Source organism: Recurvomyces mirabilis, assembly GCF_035927965.1.
Source record: "Recurvomyces mirabilis strain CCFEE 5264 chromosome Unknown scaffold_9, whole genome shotgun sequence".
Lineage (NCBI taxonomy): Eukaryota > Fungi > Ascomycota > Dothideomycetes > Mycosphaerellales > Teratosphaeriaceae > Recurvomyces > Recurvomyces mirabilis.
The window spans coordinates 474950-493472 of record NW_027041943.1 but is presented as its reverse complement, the minus strand read 5'-3'; the positions used below and the strand labels follow the sequence as shown (position 1 = coordinate 493472).

The following is an 18523-nucleotide window of genomic DNA, read 5'->3' as shown; positions in this document are numbered from 1 at the left end:
TTTGTGAACGTAAATATACTGGATGGTAGCTGTAAGTGCCAAGCAGATCATTTCCTCGCCATCGCTCGAAACAGTCATAATGCACATTTCTTCGCTCCTTCCACTCTGCGCTGCTGGTGCTGCCTATGCGCAGGCAACGTCAAAATGCACTACCACGATCACAAGGACGACAAGTGTGCCGACGTCGACAAAAGGTAGCGCCGCTGGACCTCCCAGCACACTTCTACCATCATACGCCTGGATCCGTGCAGTAGAGACACCGAACTACCACAGCTACCTCCAGTCCAACCCCCCTCTAGCCACTGCAAGCGCTATCCTCGGCCCCAACACTTCCGCAGGCCAATTCAAGCTCGTAGCAGGCCAGCTCGAGTACGCTCAAGATGGCTCCGGCTCGAAAGTCCTCTACGCCAGCGTCGGCACACCAGCCAGCGCATCCGCCACGATTTTACCCGTGAGCTTCTCGTCTCAGCCAGGTGCGCATGGTACCTTCGCGTACTCGGGCGATACTCTGCAGTGGACTACTTCGGAGTACAAGAGACCGAACCCTGGGGCGTGGCTGGTGTGTGCCAACCACAGCTTGTTCATCAATCTTGGGAATTATGGGTATCAGACACCAACTGGATGCAATGATGCTACTGTAAGTCTTGCTTAGCTTACCACTGCATGTTCTGATCGAGCCCTGATTGACATGCCGGAACAGATTCATTCCTATGGCAACTCGATTGCCGATGTTTGAGTTTATTGGCCGGCCAAGATAGCAATGTAGTGCTTCAAAGCAGTAGCGTTACCATGCTCACTACGTTCCACGTGCCGATATGTTCTCGTGGACAGGTACGAGTGCTCTTCGTAGCCCGAGTACTAGGTTGGCCCAGACAACCACCACTCACAATACTCAACCGGCAACTAAACGTCCAAGGCTCCGCGGGCTCTTCTGAATGTGCTTTGATCGCGCGAACGTCAATGTTGACACAGCGCTCTAGCGTCGACGCGAAAGATGAGAGTCACAAAAATGCCATGGAAAGCTGGCACGACTCTGTCGCTGTTCCGTATATAATCGTCTATCGTGAGTGAGGGACTACGCCTAAGCTCGGCCCTACAAATTTTCGCTACCACAGAATGTGAGCCGAGAATGTGATCTCAAGAATGCAAGGGATCCACGTTGGTGGCAAGCGACGCAATAATCACTTCTTCCCAAACCCCAAAAACTTCTTCATCTTCGCCTCAACATCGCCCGCTGCCTTCCCCTTGCCCTTCCCAACGTCTTTCTTCCCATCATCCTGCTTACCCATAGCCTCCTTATGCGCCGCCTGACCCTGCGCCTGCTGCGACGCAAGCTCGACCTTCAACTCCTTCGCTCCCGCCATGAGCTCCGGCTTGAGGACGAGATTCTGCTTTGATTTCGCCGAGGATCTTGCATTAGGTGCGAGACGCACCAGGACGCGGCCGCGGAAGCCTAGATCTTGGACTAGACGTTTTGAGGGCGAGGTGGGGAGGTTTTCTTGTTGGCCTTTGGCGCCTGTGAAGCGTAGGTCAAAGGGTTCGTCGGGTGCTTGCAGCGTCTCTTGGATTCGGGTGTATAATCCTTCCGCTGTTTCAGAGGCGGAGACAGTCAGCTCGATCTGATGCTGATCGGGGTATTGCACTCGCACAATCACACTCCGCACGGTGGCTAGTTGCTGTTGCCTGGCGCTTTCCTCTTCGGCCAATTCTTTGTCTGATTTTAGTCGTGTGTTCGTGCCACGAGTCTGTAGGGAGGCTTGTAGAGCTTTGGCTTGGTCTATGCTTGGTTCGAACACAGATGGGTCGTCCGGTGCCAGGGCAGCGGCAGGTGTGCTGTTTGAGGGTGGTCGGTAGACTGAGATGCCGTTCGTCGTACTTGATGATTCTCCGGTTTGTGAGGGCTGAGGTTGTGACGTTGATGTTGAAGTGGTATCTTCGGGTACTGAATCTGATGTGCCGTCCATGGTGTTGGGTATATCATCCCCTGGCGTTCGTACGGAAACTCTCTGCGTTTCTGTGGGACCTTCGGCCATAGTCTCATCGCTTACAGCACTGCTGTTGGTATTCGCCTTGCTATCGCCAGCGTTCGCCAAAGCAGCCCCGCTTCCCTCACTCGCGCCACCAACCGCAGCAAAATGCCTACTGATCTCTGTCATAGCTTCCTCAAGGGGCTGCCCACTACTTTTAAAAGCCAGCCGAACAAGCACAGTCCCACCATTGAATCCCAACTGCCCCAGCGTCTTCTGCAAATCCGCAAAGCCTTCTACACTCCTCCCCATAAGATTCAGACAAGGCTGCTCGTACAGTAGTCTGCCAGCTCCACTGGAGCTATTACTCGGCGCAGCCCTTTGTGTGAGATTCAGCTTCTGTCCAGATCCAGCGACGCCCTCCTCGAATTTCCGTAGCAGCTGCCATAATGTTGTCGTGCTCGGGAATTTGTCTGATAGCCTCGCGCCTCCACCTTCACTTTCTGGTAATTGTAATGCTACACTCACGACGCCGGGACTCCGACTGGCTTGTGTAAGCTGTAATTTCGCGCCTGCCGTAAGCCCGGATAAGCGAAAGGGTTGTGACAGATCCACAGGCTTATCATTGGCAGTCTTGAGAGTATAATTCTCCGGATTCAGCCGTCGACTCTTGCACGCCTCCTCCAACACCTCCCTCAGATATCTCCCCGGCGTGACCTTAATCTGCGTCCTCTTTAATGTCGAGTCGACGACGATTACGTTGGACATATCGCCTCAGATACTGCCAGCCTAAGCTGCTTGCTGCCGCTCTCTTCGCCCGTCCCTCCTCCCACCTTCCTCTTCTTCCTCCTGTATCTGTCTCCTCGCTTCCGCTGATAATTGACTCAGATATCGAACCAGCTTCTTGCCGTTAGCCCAGAAGAGTGGCGCACAAAAGACGTAGGATAGGGCGACGACGATGATGCGTTCGCTCTTAGTTAGCTGGAGGCCGTGGAGGTCGGACATGTGTACATGAATGGTTAATCAATCGATTGACTGGCTGGTGATGTGGATATGGTGGTTGTGATGAGAGATTAGTCATGGATATGAAAGAGTGCTGCTTCGAGATGCTTCTGTTGATTGCAGGCAGTCGCCTTGCTGTGCCTTCCCTTGCCGCCCCGCATTTTGAGTTTCGAGGCACGTGAAACCGAAAGTGTTCAAGTGTTCCTACACGCCCGAACGTGCTGCTTACAGTACATACAGTATTTATACACATGAGCCATACTTCGCTCATACGGCTGTGTCGAGGCAAGTCCGTCGAACGACTGTGGACATGGAAGCAGATTCGAACGTAGATGCCTTTTGGCTCGGCCATGGGCAAGTGAGCCTATCTACAACCTAGCCTTCTCAGGGATAACCAAATAATCATAGCTCAGCTGCACCTGGATAGGAGCAAGAATGAAGAGAGCCTCGTCGGCTGAAAAGGGCAGTCCAATCAGCAGACTACTCAGCTTATCGAGATGGAAAGCATGGAGGGAAAGTTGAAGTAGAAGTAGTCGAATCACGGCGACTCACCACCAACATCCTTAGCAAACTCCGGATCGGAAGCCACCTCCATCCAATCCTCCATACTATCGACCCAGACTTCCGCGATCCCATCATAGTCAGTGACTGGAGCCCCAAAGGTGGCTGCTTGCTGCTTCAGAGTAGGGGTGATATGGACCTTTTACGTTCACGCCACATTAGCACACGAGTTTGTGGTGGTGAATTACGAGCTTTTTGTTCGTCATCTTCTTACTTGATTGTACTTGCGCGTCTTGGCCACGAAGGTCTTGTTCCGCAGGGCAATGTCGGCATGTGGGCCTTTCCAGTGTTGATGGAACTGCTCGTCGCTGAGGTGTGGTTGCTTTTTGAGGAAGAAGGAGATTTTGAGGTAGCGCTTTTGTTCTGGTATAGTCATTTTTGAGCCGTCGTGTGCTCTGGACAGCTTTATAGGCGTGGACTGTGTTTGATGAGGTATTTGGCCATGGTCCTGTGGTCGACGCTCTGTCGTTGATATAGCTTGCTTGATAAGAGTCGGGTAAGCTCATCCAGGAGGAGGCAGAGCTTGATATAGCTTCGGGTATCCTCTGAGGTGGTCTTCTGTCGTAGCCCTCCATCACTTCACATGGTGGCGAGACTGTCATAGATGTCAAGCTTTCGCGCACAAGACACCAAAGAGTAGGTCGGTGACCTTCTGCCAGAGTTCAGACCATGATGAGTGTCATGACGCTCGCGTTGGTTGGATATGATGCAGAACAGCGCTACGTGACGACTCTGCGAAGACTCTCATTGACTAACATCACCCTCTTCGCTTGAGGTGCCGTGTAGCAGTCAAACCGAACGGCAAGTCCTTGTGAGGATACACGATGTACACCTTTTTGTTGACGCTGCGGACTGTTGAACGCCGGGTTTTGCGGCTGTGCCTTCCTCTCTCCACCCCGCGTTTCGACTTTGACGCAGGTGGCATGTGAAAGTGAAACATTCGCCCCCACATGCCACTCACTTAACGCCACAACCACGAAGTTCTGACACGAACCAACAACAACAACAACAACGTCTCGTCCCCACCAAAACAAACTACCACTTCCCGCTGACGAAACACCACCGTCACCATGGCCTCCTCATCAACCACCTCGACGCCAAGCAATTCCAAAACCATCCCGATAACCTCCGCCCACCACTTCACCACCACCCTCTCCTCCTCCCGCCTCGTCGTCGTCGACTTCTGGGCCCCCTGGTGCGGCCCCTGCAAAGCCATCAGCCCCGTCTACGAACAACTCTCCTCCCAACTCTCCCGACCAGGCGTAATAACTTTCGTAAAAGTCAACACGGACGAGCAAAAGGAAATCGCGTCCTCGTATAATGTTTCCGCCTTACCGACTTTTATGATTTTCAAGGCGGGGAGGGAGATTAAGAGGATCAAGGGGGCGGATCCGAGGGGGTTGAATGAGGCGGTGAAACAGTTGGCGCAGGAGGCGGGGAGGGCGGATGAGAGTGGGGATTCAGCAGGTGCTAGTGGGAGTGGGAGTGCGGGGGGGATGTGGATGGGTGCGCAAGGGCCGAGGGGGTATGTGGATATCACGGATGCGGTGGATCTCCTCGGGCTGGATTTCCTGAACGTGGATGATAAGAAGGGGGATAAGAGGATCCTGTTCGACGGTGGTAAACCCTCATCACTACACGCTGGAGCTGGAGCCGGCAAGTCGAAAGAGAAAGGTGAGGGCGAAGGAGGCAAGAAAGCAGACTGGCTGGAGAGCGACACAGACGAGCAACTCATGCTCTTCATCCCCTTCCAATCTACGGTAAAACTTCACAGTCTCCACCTCACCTCCCTCCCACCCGCAGACGACGAAGAGCCCTCCCGACCCAAAACTATTAAACTCTACACAAACCGCAGTACCACCCTCGGCTTCGACGAAGCGGACGATATCCCTTGCACACAGACCATCACCCTTTCGCCCTCAGACTGGGATGACAAAACCGGGACAGCGAAAGTCGAACTCCGGTACGTGAAATTCCAGAATATTAGTTCGCTGGTGGTATTTGTGGTGGATGGGGAGAGCGATGAGGGAGAGAAGGTGCGGATTGATCGGGTGCGGTTGTGGGGGGAGACGGGGGAGAAGAGGGCGATGGGGAAGTTGGAGAAGGTCGGGGAGGACCATTGATTGGGTTGTGAGAGATGGAGTCGTCAAAAGGTATGGTGGCGGTATGGGAAAGTGTATTGCCTTGCATTGCATGCGGCGTCCATGAGACTTGCGGAGCATGGAGCAAGACATGGCCACGGAGATGTGACCACGATGATAGAGCCAGAGGAACGCCATAACGTACCCAACCACCCAAGCAGACCCAGGGAAACATTCCCATGTCCATGCATCATCTTATGCAGCCTACTCAAAACAACCGATCACACCACGCTCCACTGTCCATGCCCTGGTCCACCCCCGGTATAATCATCCCCTACTGTCCATGCCCACTCACCCATTCACCCATCCCTACCCCGATAAAACCCCTCCATCTCCGCCCTCTGCTCCCTCCAAATCCCCTTCAAAACCGCATCCAGACTCGGATCACCGCCGTCCCAGAATTCCGCAGTGAAGCTGTGCGCGCCGCCTGGAAACGTCAACAAGAGCAAAGAGCCCAATATCCTTCTCTCCTTGTCCTTGCAGAACGCAGATCTCAGTCCTCACCGTGACAAGACATGCCATGACATAATAGAAGAAGGATACACGGACGGAAAACCCCGATCAAAGGGAAACCCGAAATCGAATAGATGGATTGAATGCGATGAAAACAACGGCAAACTCACCTCGCCAATCCCCCTCCCCCGGCCAGTCGATATTCCATCCATACCACACCGGTCGCCACGGCATGGCTCCCGCACGTCTATGCGCGTGCTTTAGCACTTCCTCCGCTGGATCTTTCGCTCGCGACCACGCAGTCTTCTGATCTTTCAGCAAGCTGAGGTAGTACTCGAAGACCACTTTCCCCGGAGCGAGGATATGGAAAGCAGGGATGGAGTCGTGCTCGTCGGCGTAGTTGGGTGGGTAAGGGTGCGCGTAAGATTGGGTCGAGGCGTGGGAGGCGAACATGTAGGTGCGGGGTAGTGACGCCGTCGCGGCATCGGGAGTTTGTTCTTGGGTTGATGCGTCTTTCGGTGGGAGGGTGGCCGTGGAGGCCGTGAGAGTCGCCTCATCATAGAAGATCTTGTCCAGATTCCGCGTCACCAGCGTACTAGGGTCCAGATACAAGATCTTAGAATACTGCGTCAACTGAAATATCCGCAGACGGGCTAGGATATTCTTTCGCTCCTCGTATTCGTGGGTAGGAGCAAGATCTTCTACCAAGATGACTGTGGCGCCGTCCTTCTTTAATCTTTCCCATTTCGCTTTCAAGAGGTTCCGGGTGCAGAGGATAAGGAAGGGGATGCTATTGTTGGTGCCTACGGTTTGGGAGTGCAGGAGTTGGTAGGCTAAGATGCGGGCGCTGGTGAAGGGGCCGTCGTCCTGGAGTGGTCGCGGATCGCCTTCGTTCTCGTTCCCGGTGGCGGGGAGGAAGGTTGCGTAGGCTATCGTTGGTGGGAGGAGGCTGTGTTGTCCGGGTTTGAGGGAATGGGTGGACGGGAACCAGGGGTTGGTGTGGTGGTGGTTGGTTTTGCGGATGGTGTAGGTTAGGGAGGCAGAGAGGAGGAAGGCGGCGATGCAGAGGGCGATGAGGCGGGGGTTGGTTGGCATTGTGGAAATGGTTTGATATGAAGTTACGGGATTTCCAGGAAAGAAGAGATGTACTTAGCCTGGTAGGCACATTCCGGGATGCTCAAGCAAGGACGCGTTTCTCTGATATTTCCATTGCAGCTCACGATGGCGTATGCTTGGGTTATATAGTTTCACATCCATTGACAGTCTCGCCAAATGGAAGCAGCTGTCTCATCCTCATGGACAGTGGCTGGGGAGCTCCAAGCTGATGTGCTGGTCCTGGTCCTCGCGGATGGCAATGGGAATGAGAAGGTAGACTACTACTCCTGGTTGCACTCCGCTCTCCACGTCAGCCACGCAGACGAGTGGCTAGTGTCTAGGGCAAGGCCATGCAGGAAAGACTGAGCAGATTTGACCTTTTTGTCCTTGGGTGTGTCGTGGCAAGGCTGCGATGATGCTGGATGGTGGCCGCCTCATAGCCCGGCTGTGGCTGTGGCTGTGTCACAACCTCATTCCGAAGCTCGCTCTTAGCAACCTCACATCACTCCTGCCGTACCATCTTGACATTCACCTTGATTCATAACACCCTCTTGGCCTAAGATGTTAATATTGATAGCGATCATCGTGCGGCACAGTGTTGAAGTGTGTCGGTCGCGCGGGATGTAAGCGCCACATGTTCGTTGGATTCACCCCCCCACAGCCAATCACCGCCTCCAACGTTGCGCCCATCACGCTTTCGCTTGTCTCGCGATGCCGCAGTGGGACTACCCAAACCCTCGAGCATTCGACCACCCGAACACATGCCGCAGTGACAGTATTATGTCCACTAAACTCCGCGGCGACGACGAGCCCCGGAGGCGTCGTCGCAAGGAGGGCAGTGAACAACGCGAGCGAGGAGAGGCTGACAAAGATTCGACGAGCTCGCGGGACAAGCAACAGCACCGCGGCAGCTCGCACAAGATCAGCTCGTCTGGCAAGGCATATCGGAAGCGATCGACGAGCCGGGAGCGGGAGAAGGATAGGAGTACTGCTTCCGAGCGCGGAACGGCGACGAAGAAGAGGGTGGAAGTGGTGCTGCCAGAGATGGAGCGGCGTACGACCAGCAGCAGTTCGGCGTCGGGCATCCGCTCACAGACTTCATATCCTACCTTCAGCAAAGCACACAGCAGAGAGGCGGTGCACAGTCTGGAGGATGTGCGGTCGAAGCCCATCACACCTGCCACGACAGATGTCAATGGCGAAAAGAGAAGGAACTCTACACCTGCCAAGCCACCCGTGAATCCACCGCCAAGCCCACCACTTACCGCGGATAACCCTGATATCCGCCGGTCAGACAGTGCTAGCAGCATCCGACGGGCGGCGGATGAGGCAAGAGCGAACATGAGTGAGGGGAGGCGAAGCACGGAAGGTACACCTCGAACAGCGGTCAAGAATGTCAAGAATTTAAAGTCGGGCGGAGGTCTACGGCGCGAGGCAGTCTTTGGCCAGTCGGAGCTATCGAGCATGCCTGGTGCTTTCCCCGAGGATGAGAGAAGGACGACGCCTAGTAGTGGCTTCCGGAGGACCGTCTCGACTGCCTCCCAGCCTCAATCCATCTTGACGCAGAACACGCAGAATACCGAAGACACGGGCCGGTCGGAATCGACCGTCGACTCGGGTGCTACCACATTGCCTCCCGAGCGGAAAGCACATGCTCAGAGGCCGCCACGGATAGTGCCCGTGTTTGACGACCTACCACAGCCGCACGAGCATGTGCATGAGGTGCGGAATGTTTTACCCAAGAAGCCGAAGATCATCGATGTTAGTGCCGCGAACCTGTCAACGCCGCAGTCGTTTGGCATGACACCGATTACTGCGGTCCCACCCATGCCACCACCTCCGCCTCCGCCACCGCCAGTAGCATCATCGAAAGAGCCACCTCGAGTTGACTATCTACTGAAGCACGGCGGTCTCCCAACTATGGTGCCAAGGAGATTGGTACAGATGGCACCGTCGATACAGCAGTACAGCATGTATCAGTCTCCTGCTATTTTACAGCAAGCCCCGCTCGAGGAGTACTCCAGGATCTTCTCGTCAATTCACAAACGACTGGACGACTATCTACAAGTATTGCGGACGAGTGGTTCGCTTGCTGTAGCTACCGGATACAAGTCTGTGGCGAGAAGACTCCTCGACAAGTTGTCACAGGTGTTTGCTCGTGACATTTCCTCAGTAAGGTGCGATTGTGTTATGTGCAAGACTACCCCACAGCCTGCGCTCTCCGATGAGGAGGATTCGGGCATCAGCTGGGGAGAAATTCTGGAGATTGTGTCCGGGCGACGAGAGCTACCACAGTGGCCACCGTTCAGCATTAAACCTGATGACGGTGGACTTGGCATATCTGGAGTCACACAAGCACCCATGCAGAAGCTCGACATCGATGTGCCGGAAGAATACAAGGACCACTACATACGACAAAACCAGAAGACGAAGCGTGCGGTGCAAAGCTGGCTGTCTATGCAACCAGACTTTCCGTCCAGCCCTCCTGAAGAAGCCGACGAAGACACACTCATGTTCGCCATGATGACGAAGCTGGACATGGAGCAACGAAACTTCTTCATCGCCCTCATGCACGGCCAAAGCACCGTCCACTCCTCTCGCGCCCCCACCCCCGCCGAACGACCAGCCACGGCCTCAACCGCCCTTCAACGAGCCCGAAAAGCCCTCCAACGCCTCTACCGTCTCGACCGAAGCCCCCGCGACTGCGAAAGCGCAATGTACCTCCTCAACAACGCCCCCCTGCACGGCATGCTCGCCACCCTCGCCGAAGTCAACGAAGCCGAATGGGACATCCTCGTGTCCGGCCGCTTCGACGGCTTCCTCTGGTCCGGCGCCGAAGCGCCCTTCCCCGCCTCCGCCTCCCAATACGCCTCCCCCACCGGTTCCCGCGCACCTTCGCGCGGTATGGCGGGCAGCCCCTTTTCCCGCAACATGACGCCCTTCAGCGGCATGTCCGGCGCCGGACCACCCCAACCTCGAGGCAATACCCCCTTCAGCCCACTCCGCAACGCCATGTCCCCCTCCGACACCACCCCGCCACTCCATGGACAACAAACATCCATGTTCCCCTCCCGCAACCCCACCCCGGCTCTAGGTCTAGCAGCGAACGTAGGCACCCCCGCCCCAGTCCAAATGGACGAAGACACGGAAATCGCCGTCCTCGCCGAAGTCGAACGTAACCTCTTCAATGACATGGAACGCTTCGAAGACGCCTTCGAAGTCCTCCATTCGCGGGCCGAACTCGTCCGGCAACTCCTCCGCGAGCGCTCCGCCGGCCTCTCCCTCTCCGCCCAACTCCGCCGGGGCTCAGGTGCGGACGCGGCCTTCGTGCGACTGGATACCCCGGCGAGCGGGATCACGGATTTTGAAGACGAGGACGATGATGGGTTGGGGGATACGGCGTCCTTGGCCCCGGATGATAGTGCGAGTCAGATTTCGGTTAACAGGCGGCATAGGAGACGGCAGGGGAGGGAGAATCGGACGCCGGCGCCTGTGGTGGAGGAGGATGAGGGGGAGAGTGTTTTTGAGGAGGAGAGAGCGGAAGCGGTGAGGAGGGGGATGGGTGGTGGGGGGAGGAGGTCGAAGTATTGAGTTTGGTGAAAGAGTTGCTTTTATGAATCAACGAAGGATCGGATGACGGTGATGAACATTCCACGGAAGCATTTATAGGGCTAGCGAGCGTAATGTAGCATTGAGCGTTGGCGTTGCTGTGGCGAAGAATTGCTTGATCCTTTTCAAAATCATTGTGCGAGAATGGCTTCATGGGGGACGGTAGGCATGACGGAATGTGGGACATTGTATGCCATGAGAGAATTCACTGTTTGACGGCTGGCCAAAGAAACACATGGGATGATATTGGCGCTGCTGCTAGTTTCCTGCTGTTTTCATTTTTATCGTGGCGTGACGTGGCGTGAAAGGGGCGAGCGATGCAATGCGGACGTGGGTTTTCTGCTCTGCTCTGCTCTGCTCTGCTCTGCTCTGCTCTGTTCTGCGAGAATTGGAGGAGTTTAGTATCATGGTGTGGAGCATGAGGTCCTACTGTCTCCTATCGTTCGCGGTGGCGATGCGAGTCCCTATCCCGATCACGATCGCTATCATGCCGCCGGGATCGTTCACGACTCCGATCATCGTCTCGATAACGATCCCGTCGTCTCCGCTCTTTCTCTTTCCGTCGTTGATAGTCGTCTTCGCTATCCTCTCGCCGCCTCCTATCTCCGTCACGGTTGCGATCCCGATCTTTATCTCCACGACGATCCCTAGAATCAGGATCTTCCTTCTCCCGCCGTCTCCTCTCCTGGCCCCTCTCCCTGTCATCCTCCTCACCCCTCCTCCGCCCCTTCTTCTCCCTCTCCCTCTCCCTTTCCCTCTCCCTTTCCCTTCTCTCAAATTCCTCCTTAAACCCCTTCCTCTCCTCCCCCTCCTTCCTTTTCTGCGCCTCCTCCTCCGTAAACATCTCTCCCGTCCTCTTATCCCTCAGCAAAACAGGATTATACACCTTGACCTCTCCTCCCTTCTTCGCCGCCGCTTTTCCCCACACACCCATCTCCTGCGCCACCGCCGCTTCCTCTTTCGCCCCGATTCCCAGCAGCGCAGGTCGTCGGGCAGGGACCTTGGCCTTCTCCAGCTTTCGGCCTTTTTGTGACCCAATGCCCTGTCCTTCTACCCAGCCCATACCTCGGAGTAAGCCGGCACCGAATTCTTCGACAGGCACGCGGTCGTAGTCGGAGAGGGTTGGGCCAGAGGGCGCGGATTGGATGGAGGAGTTGTAGGCTTGTTCTTCTGAGACGGCAGGGAGGACGAGTTCGGATTTGGTGGTGTTGCCCAATAGTGCGTCTAGGGCTAGCTCGTCGTCTGTCTTTTGCTTGGCTGGAGCTTCTGCGTCTGGCTCTGTAGGCTGCTGTTGTGTGGTCGCTGCTCCTTCTGCTGGCACATCGTGGTCTTCGGTCGTGCTTGCCCCATCGCTCGTCTCTCGTTTCGTGACGTTCAGACCGAACCCCGGTTTCAGTGCCTCGAGCTCCTTCTCTCGCATCGCAGCATCCTCTACACTCTGCCCACCGTTCCGCGCTTCCACAGGCAAGCCATTCCGTCGTCGTTTCCTCTTACTCGCATCCCTCCAATCCCGGTTGGCTTGTGGTGCAATCACTAAAGGACCTTTCTCTGCCGGCCTCGCCCGCTCATCGATCGCCCCGCCGGCGGATCTGTCGAAGTGCGACACTGTCTGTTCCCTTCCATGGTCGAGCTGGTTGTCATCGTCCTCGTGCAGTGCGGCGTGTGATCGCTTGACACCGTTTGTGGGCGCTGGTTTGCCGTTAGGCTTCTTGGACCCGCCGAGTGCCAGTGAGATCTTGCCCGACATTCTTGTGTGAACCTCGCAGGTAGCGTAGGAATCAAGGAAGGGAGAGGAACCAAAAAGTGGGCGAACATTATGCGAAACTGACTCGTGCTTGGAACTTGGTGACTTATCATGACTCGTGATGTCGGATGAAAGATACTCCATATTCCCGAAGAACGAAAGTATCAATTGGCGAGATGACGACAGCATAGAGAGCTACTGCTCGATACAGTAGTAAAGCTCCACACAAGGTAGGCACGCAGTAGGCGCTAGCAAAAGAAAGTACCATTGTATAGGACAGTACTCGTAATCTTCTTGAAACTGCTCCACCAACCTCCTTCTTTGGATGGATCCAGCCAGTCACTACCTCGTGAACAAGCATGGAGCCCAATTACTTCACCTGCACTCTAGGCCAAGCTGCTGCTCTTGGAATACAACAAGACCACAAGACGATCACTGGGCTCGTAGACTACTTAGCCAAAGACCATGGCGACCTTCCAGCTGTCGGTTTCCCACAACCTGGCAATCGACCAGGCGACCCCTGGACGAACTTACTCTTCACCTTTGGCGATATTGCTCGAGGCTCCGAACGAGTAGCCAGTGCTCTTCTCCAGAACAGCAAACAACATGGCACGAAACTCTTGAAAAGTCAAACGGTCGGCCTCTTGTGTCCAAGCACACCAGATTTCCTCTTCACATGGCTAGCTCTGATACGGCTGGGACATGCCGTTTTGCTCATAGCTCCGCAATGCCAGCCAATAGCTATAGCGAACTTATGCCAGACTTGCGAGGTCTCACTCTTATTCTACGATGACGTGTACAAAGACCTAGCGCAGGAGTCGTCCACTGTGGCGAAGGGATCATTACAAGTCGCAAGCTTGCCATTTTCAAGCATCACACAACTGGAGTCGCTCGAGAAAATCGGCGTAGAAGATCTCCCCGCGCGGCAAGCGGCGAGTGAGGAGGACGTCGCATATCTCCACCATACCTCCGGCACTTCCTCCGGTATGCCCAAACCAATACCACAAACACATCGAGCAGGCTGCGGAGTCCTTCCGTCATTTCACGATGGCCGTGAAGCCGCGACATTCACAACCACGCCACTATATCATGGCGGGATAGCAGATCTCTTCCGTGCCTGGACGAGCCGGGCACCGATCTGGCTTTTTCCGGGGAAGAAAGTACCCATAACCGCATTCAATATCGTGAAGTGTCTCGACCTAGCCGCAAGTGTACATTTAGAAAGTCAGGTGGCTCCTGTAAAGTACTTCTCGTCTGTACCATATGTGCTGCAGATGATGGAAGGCGACAATCGAGGGCTTCGGTATCTGCAGTCCATGGACATCGTTGGTGTCGGTGGAGCAGCACTACCTCCTGAGGTCGGCGATAGGCTAGTCAACGAAGGTGTAAATCTGATATCGCGCTTTGGAAGCGCAGAGTGCGGGTTTTTGCTTTCCTCACACCGCGAGTACGAGAAAGATAACGAGTGGCAGTACTTACGAGTAGCTTCCGGAGCAGAGAAGTATCTAAAATTCGAATCGCAAGCGGCGGATGATGATCAGGCATTATCAGAGCTTGTGGTGCTGCCTAGCTGGCCACACATGGCGAAGCGGAATCGGGAGGATGGATCGCTCGCTACGTCTGATCTTTTCGCCGCACACCCGACTATTCTGAATGCGTGGCGGTATCACAGCAGAGCAGATAGTCAGCTAACGCTCGTTACGGGTAAGAAGTTTGATCCGGCACCTCTAGAGGCTTCTCTGGCGACTTCTGAGTTGCTGGAAGATGTGCTTATTTTCGGGACTGGACGGCCTTACCCTGGTGCGCTACTCTTCAGAAGCGAGAAAGCTAAAGATCTTGACGATGGGAGATTACTGGATCAGCTGAAGTCGGAGGTGGAGAAGCTGAATAATGGGAGCCAGGACCATGCACGAATACCAGTAGCTATGCTCGTGCCTATGCCTGTACTCCAGCAGCCACTGGAGAAAAGCAGTAAAGGTACACTGCTGAGAGGAGCAGTCGAGAAGCGCTTTGCCGAGAACATCGAAACTGCATATGTGCAAGCAGACGACGGCAATGATCTCGGCGATGTTCCTGACGACAGACTCCCGGAAGTCCTCAGAACCATTATCACAGGCGTGAAGCGGAAAGGTAAGGATCTAAAAGATGATACGGATCTATTCAGCTATGGCATCGACTCTGTTGCTGGGATGCAAATACGCGGGAAGCTAAGACGATTGTTACCGCCCGATGCCAAGGCCCTGCCTATTAATGTGGTGGAAGATTGTGGCAATGTCGAGAGGCTGGCGGGATACATCCGGGCGAGAAGGCGTGGCGACGCGGAGTCGAGTATGTCTTCCATTGAGCAGGATCGTGAATTGATGAAGCAGCTGGTTCGGGATGAGGCTGGGAGGTTCATTCAACCGGGAGAGAAGGACGATGCGGTCGTCATGAATGGCGAGTGGAGGAGACCACATGGCGATGTGGTAGTCTTGACAGGTGCTACGGGGGCGCTAGGAGCACATGTCTTAGATCAATATCGACAGAAAGACTCAGTGAGCAGGATATACTGTCTCGTACGCGGAGTGGATGAGCATGCCGCCTCGGAACGAGTCAACAAGGCTCTTATTGCACGCAAACTACGACCGCTCGACCACGACAACAAAATCACTATCCTCCGCGCCCGCCTCGGTGACCCCAAGCTCGGTCTCGACGATCAGACATACAGGACCCTTGCTCGCGAAGCGACAACAATAATGCACATAGCCTGGTCCGTCAACTTCCGAATGAGACTCCGCTCCTTCGTCCCCGACAACATCCGCGGCGTCACGAGCCTCTTAAACCTCGCCCTATCCTCACCAAACAAGACACCACCAAGATTCGGTTTCTGCTCCTCGGTCGCCAGCGCCATGGCCTGGACCGACTCCGATCCAGTTCCCGAAACCATCATAGCTCGGCCGGACGTAGCGACTGAGCTGGGATACTCGCAGAGTAAATGGGTCGCTGAGCAGATCTGTCAACGGGCTGTCGTGCGGACGAGGATGAGAGGACGGGTATGTATTTATCGTGTTGGGCAGTTGGCGGGAGATTCTGTGCATGGGGTGTGGAACGCTAAGGAGGCGTGGCCGATGATGTTGAATGCGGTGAAGATCACGGGTACTCTACCTGATCTAGGCGAGGAGGAGAAGTTGGACTGGTTACCTGTTGATTCTGCTGCGAGGGCGTTGATTGAGGGTGTGGGGATCATGGTGAGGGAGACGAAGGAGTCGCAGGCAGTGGTCTACCATATCCTGAACGAAAATACCACACCTAATTGGTCAGAAATGCTAGCCTGGCTCAAGGAAACAGAGACCTTCGACATCGTGACCCCTGCTGAATGGGTGAAGAAGTTGGAGAGTGCTGTTAACGCGGGCTCGACGCATCCAGCTTCGCAGCTTTTGGATTTCTGGCGGAAGGCTTATCTTGAGCGGACTGGGGTTGAGGCGAAGGAGGTGCAGGCAATGAAGGTTAGCTTTGACTTGAGCAGGACGAAGGAGGAGTTGGGGTGTATGAGGGCTGTTGAGCCGGTGGGGAGGGAGTATTTCGGGAGGCTGTGGGGGTGGATTGGGAGGGAGATGTGAAGAGGCGGAACAATATACACGCAGAGCTTCGGTGATGAAGTTGTGTAGAAATATGTCCCGAATGCAAATGTGAAGGACTCGTCATTCTTCTCATCTTCACATTCTCACTTTGTGACTGACACGTTTTGGTTGGGAAGATATCACTCATGTCTTGATAGCTAACAATAGTGGCTTGTTGTGAAAGGTGCCAGCTTACTCCAAGCTTAGCCAAGACCACTCTGTCCTTTCGGGCATAACGGATTAGTTTTCCCATTCTCAAAAATCGTGGAACTACCTCAGACCGTGTGCAGACCCTCGTCCATGTTCCACGCGAATGAGTCTGGCTGAAATCCTACCTCGAGATCATCGAGGCCAATGCTCCATAAATCAGCAAAGTGGTCGAATTCATTGCGATCATCGGGTTGAGCGGTGTTTGGAACAGGCTGTGTCACTTGATCTTTGGGCAAGGGGAGGTCGATTCGCGACACTGGTGTCTCCAGTCCCAGGATCGGCTGAACTCGTGCCATCGCGTTGCCATCATATGTGGCAGTCGTCTGGGCATCAATCTCCATAGCGTGCCGCTCCGGGGTGACTGCACCCGATGCACTGACACTGCTCACTAAACGGCGCTTGATAATGTCGATACTGCTTCTGACACCGGGTGTCTGTCTGACTTCGCCTTCTAGCAAGCGTAAAGCTACTCCGAGTCGTACGGTCGCTCTCTCTCTGGCTGCCACGCTAGGTGAGGACATCTCATTCACATCAATCATAGCTGCAGTGTATACGCAGTAGGTGACCAGATATGTCATATTCGACCATTCGAAGGTCGCTCCACATAGATTGAACAGCTTGTGCATAATCTCCGCCTGCTCTACACAGGATCGCATCGCTATCCTCCGTATACCAGGCTCACCACTTCGGGCGATGCTAGATCGCGTCGTGAGAATCTGCAAAGTGTGGTATAGTAGATTCAAGCCCAAGATGTGTATCGGTGGGCATATATGTAAGTTCAGCTTCCCAAGCTTGAGGAACGCTGGTAAGCGATCATACCAATCGTGAAGTCGACGTTGCAAAATTTCTGTATGATGAGATTGTAGAAGATTCTGATTCGCCAACGATAGATTGGTGAACACTAACGGTACGATGACACTCAGACTGCAGAAATGCTGGAAGCAGACGGTAACATAGGAGGGCATTGGAGGATAAGCCGGGTAGTTGGGTGGAATCCACATGTGTTGATCTTCCGAGTCATCGAGAATCTCTGCCAATGTTGTGGGCAGGTTCAAGATCAGGGGAGGCCTCCCAAGACATAGGCTGAGGGTCTTGTCCCAGGTGAAGGCAGCCATATAGACTCGTCGCCGGACTTCTACTTCTGCCGCTGTGAGCTCTGCGTCCAGCATCTGCTTCTGGAGGCTTAGATGTAGACCAGCATCTGTGAGCATGTGAAAGGCCATACCGGCGTACGTCCAGCCCTCTGATATGTTACCGACTGCACACTGGCGCCCGGACAAGGTCAGCAAGCCCTGGATCGTTGTGATCCTTGGCTTCTTCTCGCTAAGCTCAGCAAGAAGCAATATCTTAGCTTGTGCTAGATATGGCTCTCCTTTGTCTATCTCATCGTGATCGGGCCAGTTCGTGGATACGTGACGTGCTGCTAAGGCGTACATGCTAAAGAGCAAGAACTGCGAACAATATTGACCACCGAGTGCAAAATCCATAAGAAAGCCTGACCGTAATCAGCATGGTCTTCGCTTGTAGAACCGTGCATGCCTTACTTGGCTTGTGAATGCAATTATGGAGTGGGTGTTGCCAAGCCCAGTAGTAGTCCAGCAACCGAAAAGCGATGGCAGTGGGTATGCCCGGATCATTTCTGCTCTTGGTCGCCAACAAGGGCTGCCAAACACTATTGACCAAATCGTGGTTACGTCGCAATAAAGGGCCGTGTTCCTGACGAAGTCTATTATTCAGCTCGGCATCACTCTCCAATCTGCCAGCGCTGCCATGGAGTTCTTCTGCTATTTGGAATCTTGACGTGGATCCATGAAACGCTTCCGTCGAGTCAATGAAGGGATCGCCTACGGATGTCGCGTCTGGTATGAGCGTTGCCACGGAAGTTGTTCCTACACCAGAGCCCTCTGCTTGCCGTCCTGCAAGGCCAGCTACAATGGCATCAGTCGGAGATGCCCGTTCGTTATTCTCCAATGTACACAGCCGGCTCTCTAGCACGCGAATTCTTTGATGGGCTTGTGCGAGCTCCGTCTCGGCAGTCTGAGAAGCATAGACGCAGCTTTCACCAGCTTTAATACAAGCCTTACAGCATGGCTTGGCTCCGTCACAGCGAGACTTTCGTTGCCTGCAGCTGCTGCAGGCGAA

General features: G+C 54.6%; 9 protein-coding genes across 9 annotated transcripts; 4 read left to right on the top strand and 5 right to left on the bottom strand.

The window, feature by feature from the left end:
- Window positions 1-79: 79 nt before the first annotated feature.
- Window positions 80-736, top strand: LTS14_004218 (uncharacterized protein; the record flags this gene model as incomplete). The annotated part of the gene is made up of 2 exons (XM_064836920.1): window positions 80-637; window positions 701-736. The coding sequence occupies 2 exons, from the start codon at window positions 80-82 to the stop codon at window positions 734-736; spliced, it is 594 nt and encodes a 197-aa protein (XP_064695553.1).
- A 445-nt stretch (window positions 737-1181) lies between these two features.
- LTS14_004217 (uncharacterized protein) lies at window positions 1182-2735 on the bottom strand (the record flags this gene model as incomplete). The annotated part of the gene is made up of 2 exons (XM_064836919.1): window positions 1182-2408; window positions 2496-2735. The coding sequence occupies 2 exons, from the start codon at window positions 2733-2735 to the stop codon at window positions 1182-1184; spliced, it is 1467 nt and encodes a 488-aa protein (XP_064695552.1).
- A 602-nt stretch (window positions 2736-3337) lies between these two features.
- On the bottom strand, window positions 3338-3906 carry LTS14_004216 (uncharacterized protein; the record flags this gene model as incomplete). Its single annotated transcript, XM_064836918.1, has 3 exons — window positions 3338-3423; window positions 3522-3669; window positions 3745-3906. The coding sequence occupies 3 exons, from the start codon at window positions 3904-3906 to the stop codon at window positions 3338-3340; spliced, it is 396 nt and encodes a 131-aa protein (XP_064695551.1).
- A 694-nt stretch (window positions 3907-4600) lies between these two features.
- On the top strand, window positions 4601-5653 carry txl1 (Thioredoxin-like protein 1; the record flags this gene model as incomplete). Its single annotated transcript, XM_064836917.1, has 2 exons — window positions 4601-5493; window positions 5518-5653. 2 exons carry the CDS (start codon window positions 4601-4603, stop codon window positions 5651-5653), a joined length of 1029 nt encoding a protein of 342 aa, XP_064695550.1.
- Window positions 5654-5970: 317 nt separating this feature from the next.
- Window positions 5971-7219, bottom strand: LTS14_004214 (uncharacterized protein; the record flags this gene model as incomplete). Its single annotated transcript, XM_064836916.1, has 2 exons — window positions 5971-6098; window positions 6295-7219. The coding sequence occupies 2 exons, from the start codon at window positions 7217-7219 to the stop codon at window positions 5971-5973; spliced, it is 1053 nt and encodes a 350-aa protein (XP_064695549.1).
- A 711-nt stretch (window positions 7220-7930) lies between these two features.
- LTS14_004213 (uncharacterized protein) lies at window positions 7931-10810 on the top strand (the record flags this gene model as incomplete). The annotated part of the gene is made up of 1 exon (XM_064836915.1): window positions 7931-10810. The coding sequence occupies one exon, from the start codon at window positions 7931-7933 to the stop codon at window positions 10808-10810; it is 2880 nt and encodes a 959-aa protein (XP_064695548.1).
- Window positions 10811-11264: 454 nt separating this feature from the next.
- Window positions 11265-12575, bottom strand: spp2 (DNA primase large subunit Spp2; the record flags this gene model as incomplete). Its single annotated transcript, XM_064836914.1, has 1 exon — window positions 11265-12575. One exon carries the CDS (start codon window positions 12573-12575, stop codon window positions 11265-11267), a length of 1311 nt encoding a protein of 436 aa, XP_064695547.1.
- Window positions 12576-12931: 356 nt separating this feature from the next.
- On the top strand, window positions 12932-16171 carry LTS14_004211 (uncharacterized protein; the record flags this gene model as incomplete). Its single annotated transcript, XM_064836913.1, has 1 exon — window positions 12932-16171. One exon carries the CDS (start codon window positions 12932-12934, stop codon window positions 16169-16171), a length of 3240 nt encoding a protein of 1079 aa, XP_064695546.1.
- Window positions 16172-16446: 275 nt separating this feature from the next.
- LTS14_004210 (uncharacterized protein) lies at window positions 16447-17817 on the bottom strand (the record flags this gene model as incomplete). Its single annotated transcript, XM_064836912.1, has 1 exon — window positions 16447-17817. The coding sequence occupies one exon, from the start codon at window positions 17815-17817 to the stop codon at window positions 16447-16449; it is 1371 nt and encodes a 456-aa protein (XP_064695545.1).
- Between the last annotated feature and the right edge of the window lie 706 nt (window positions 17818-18523).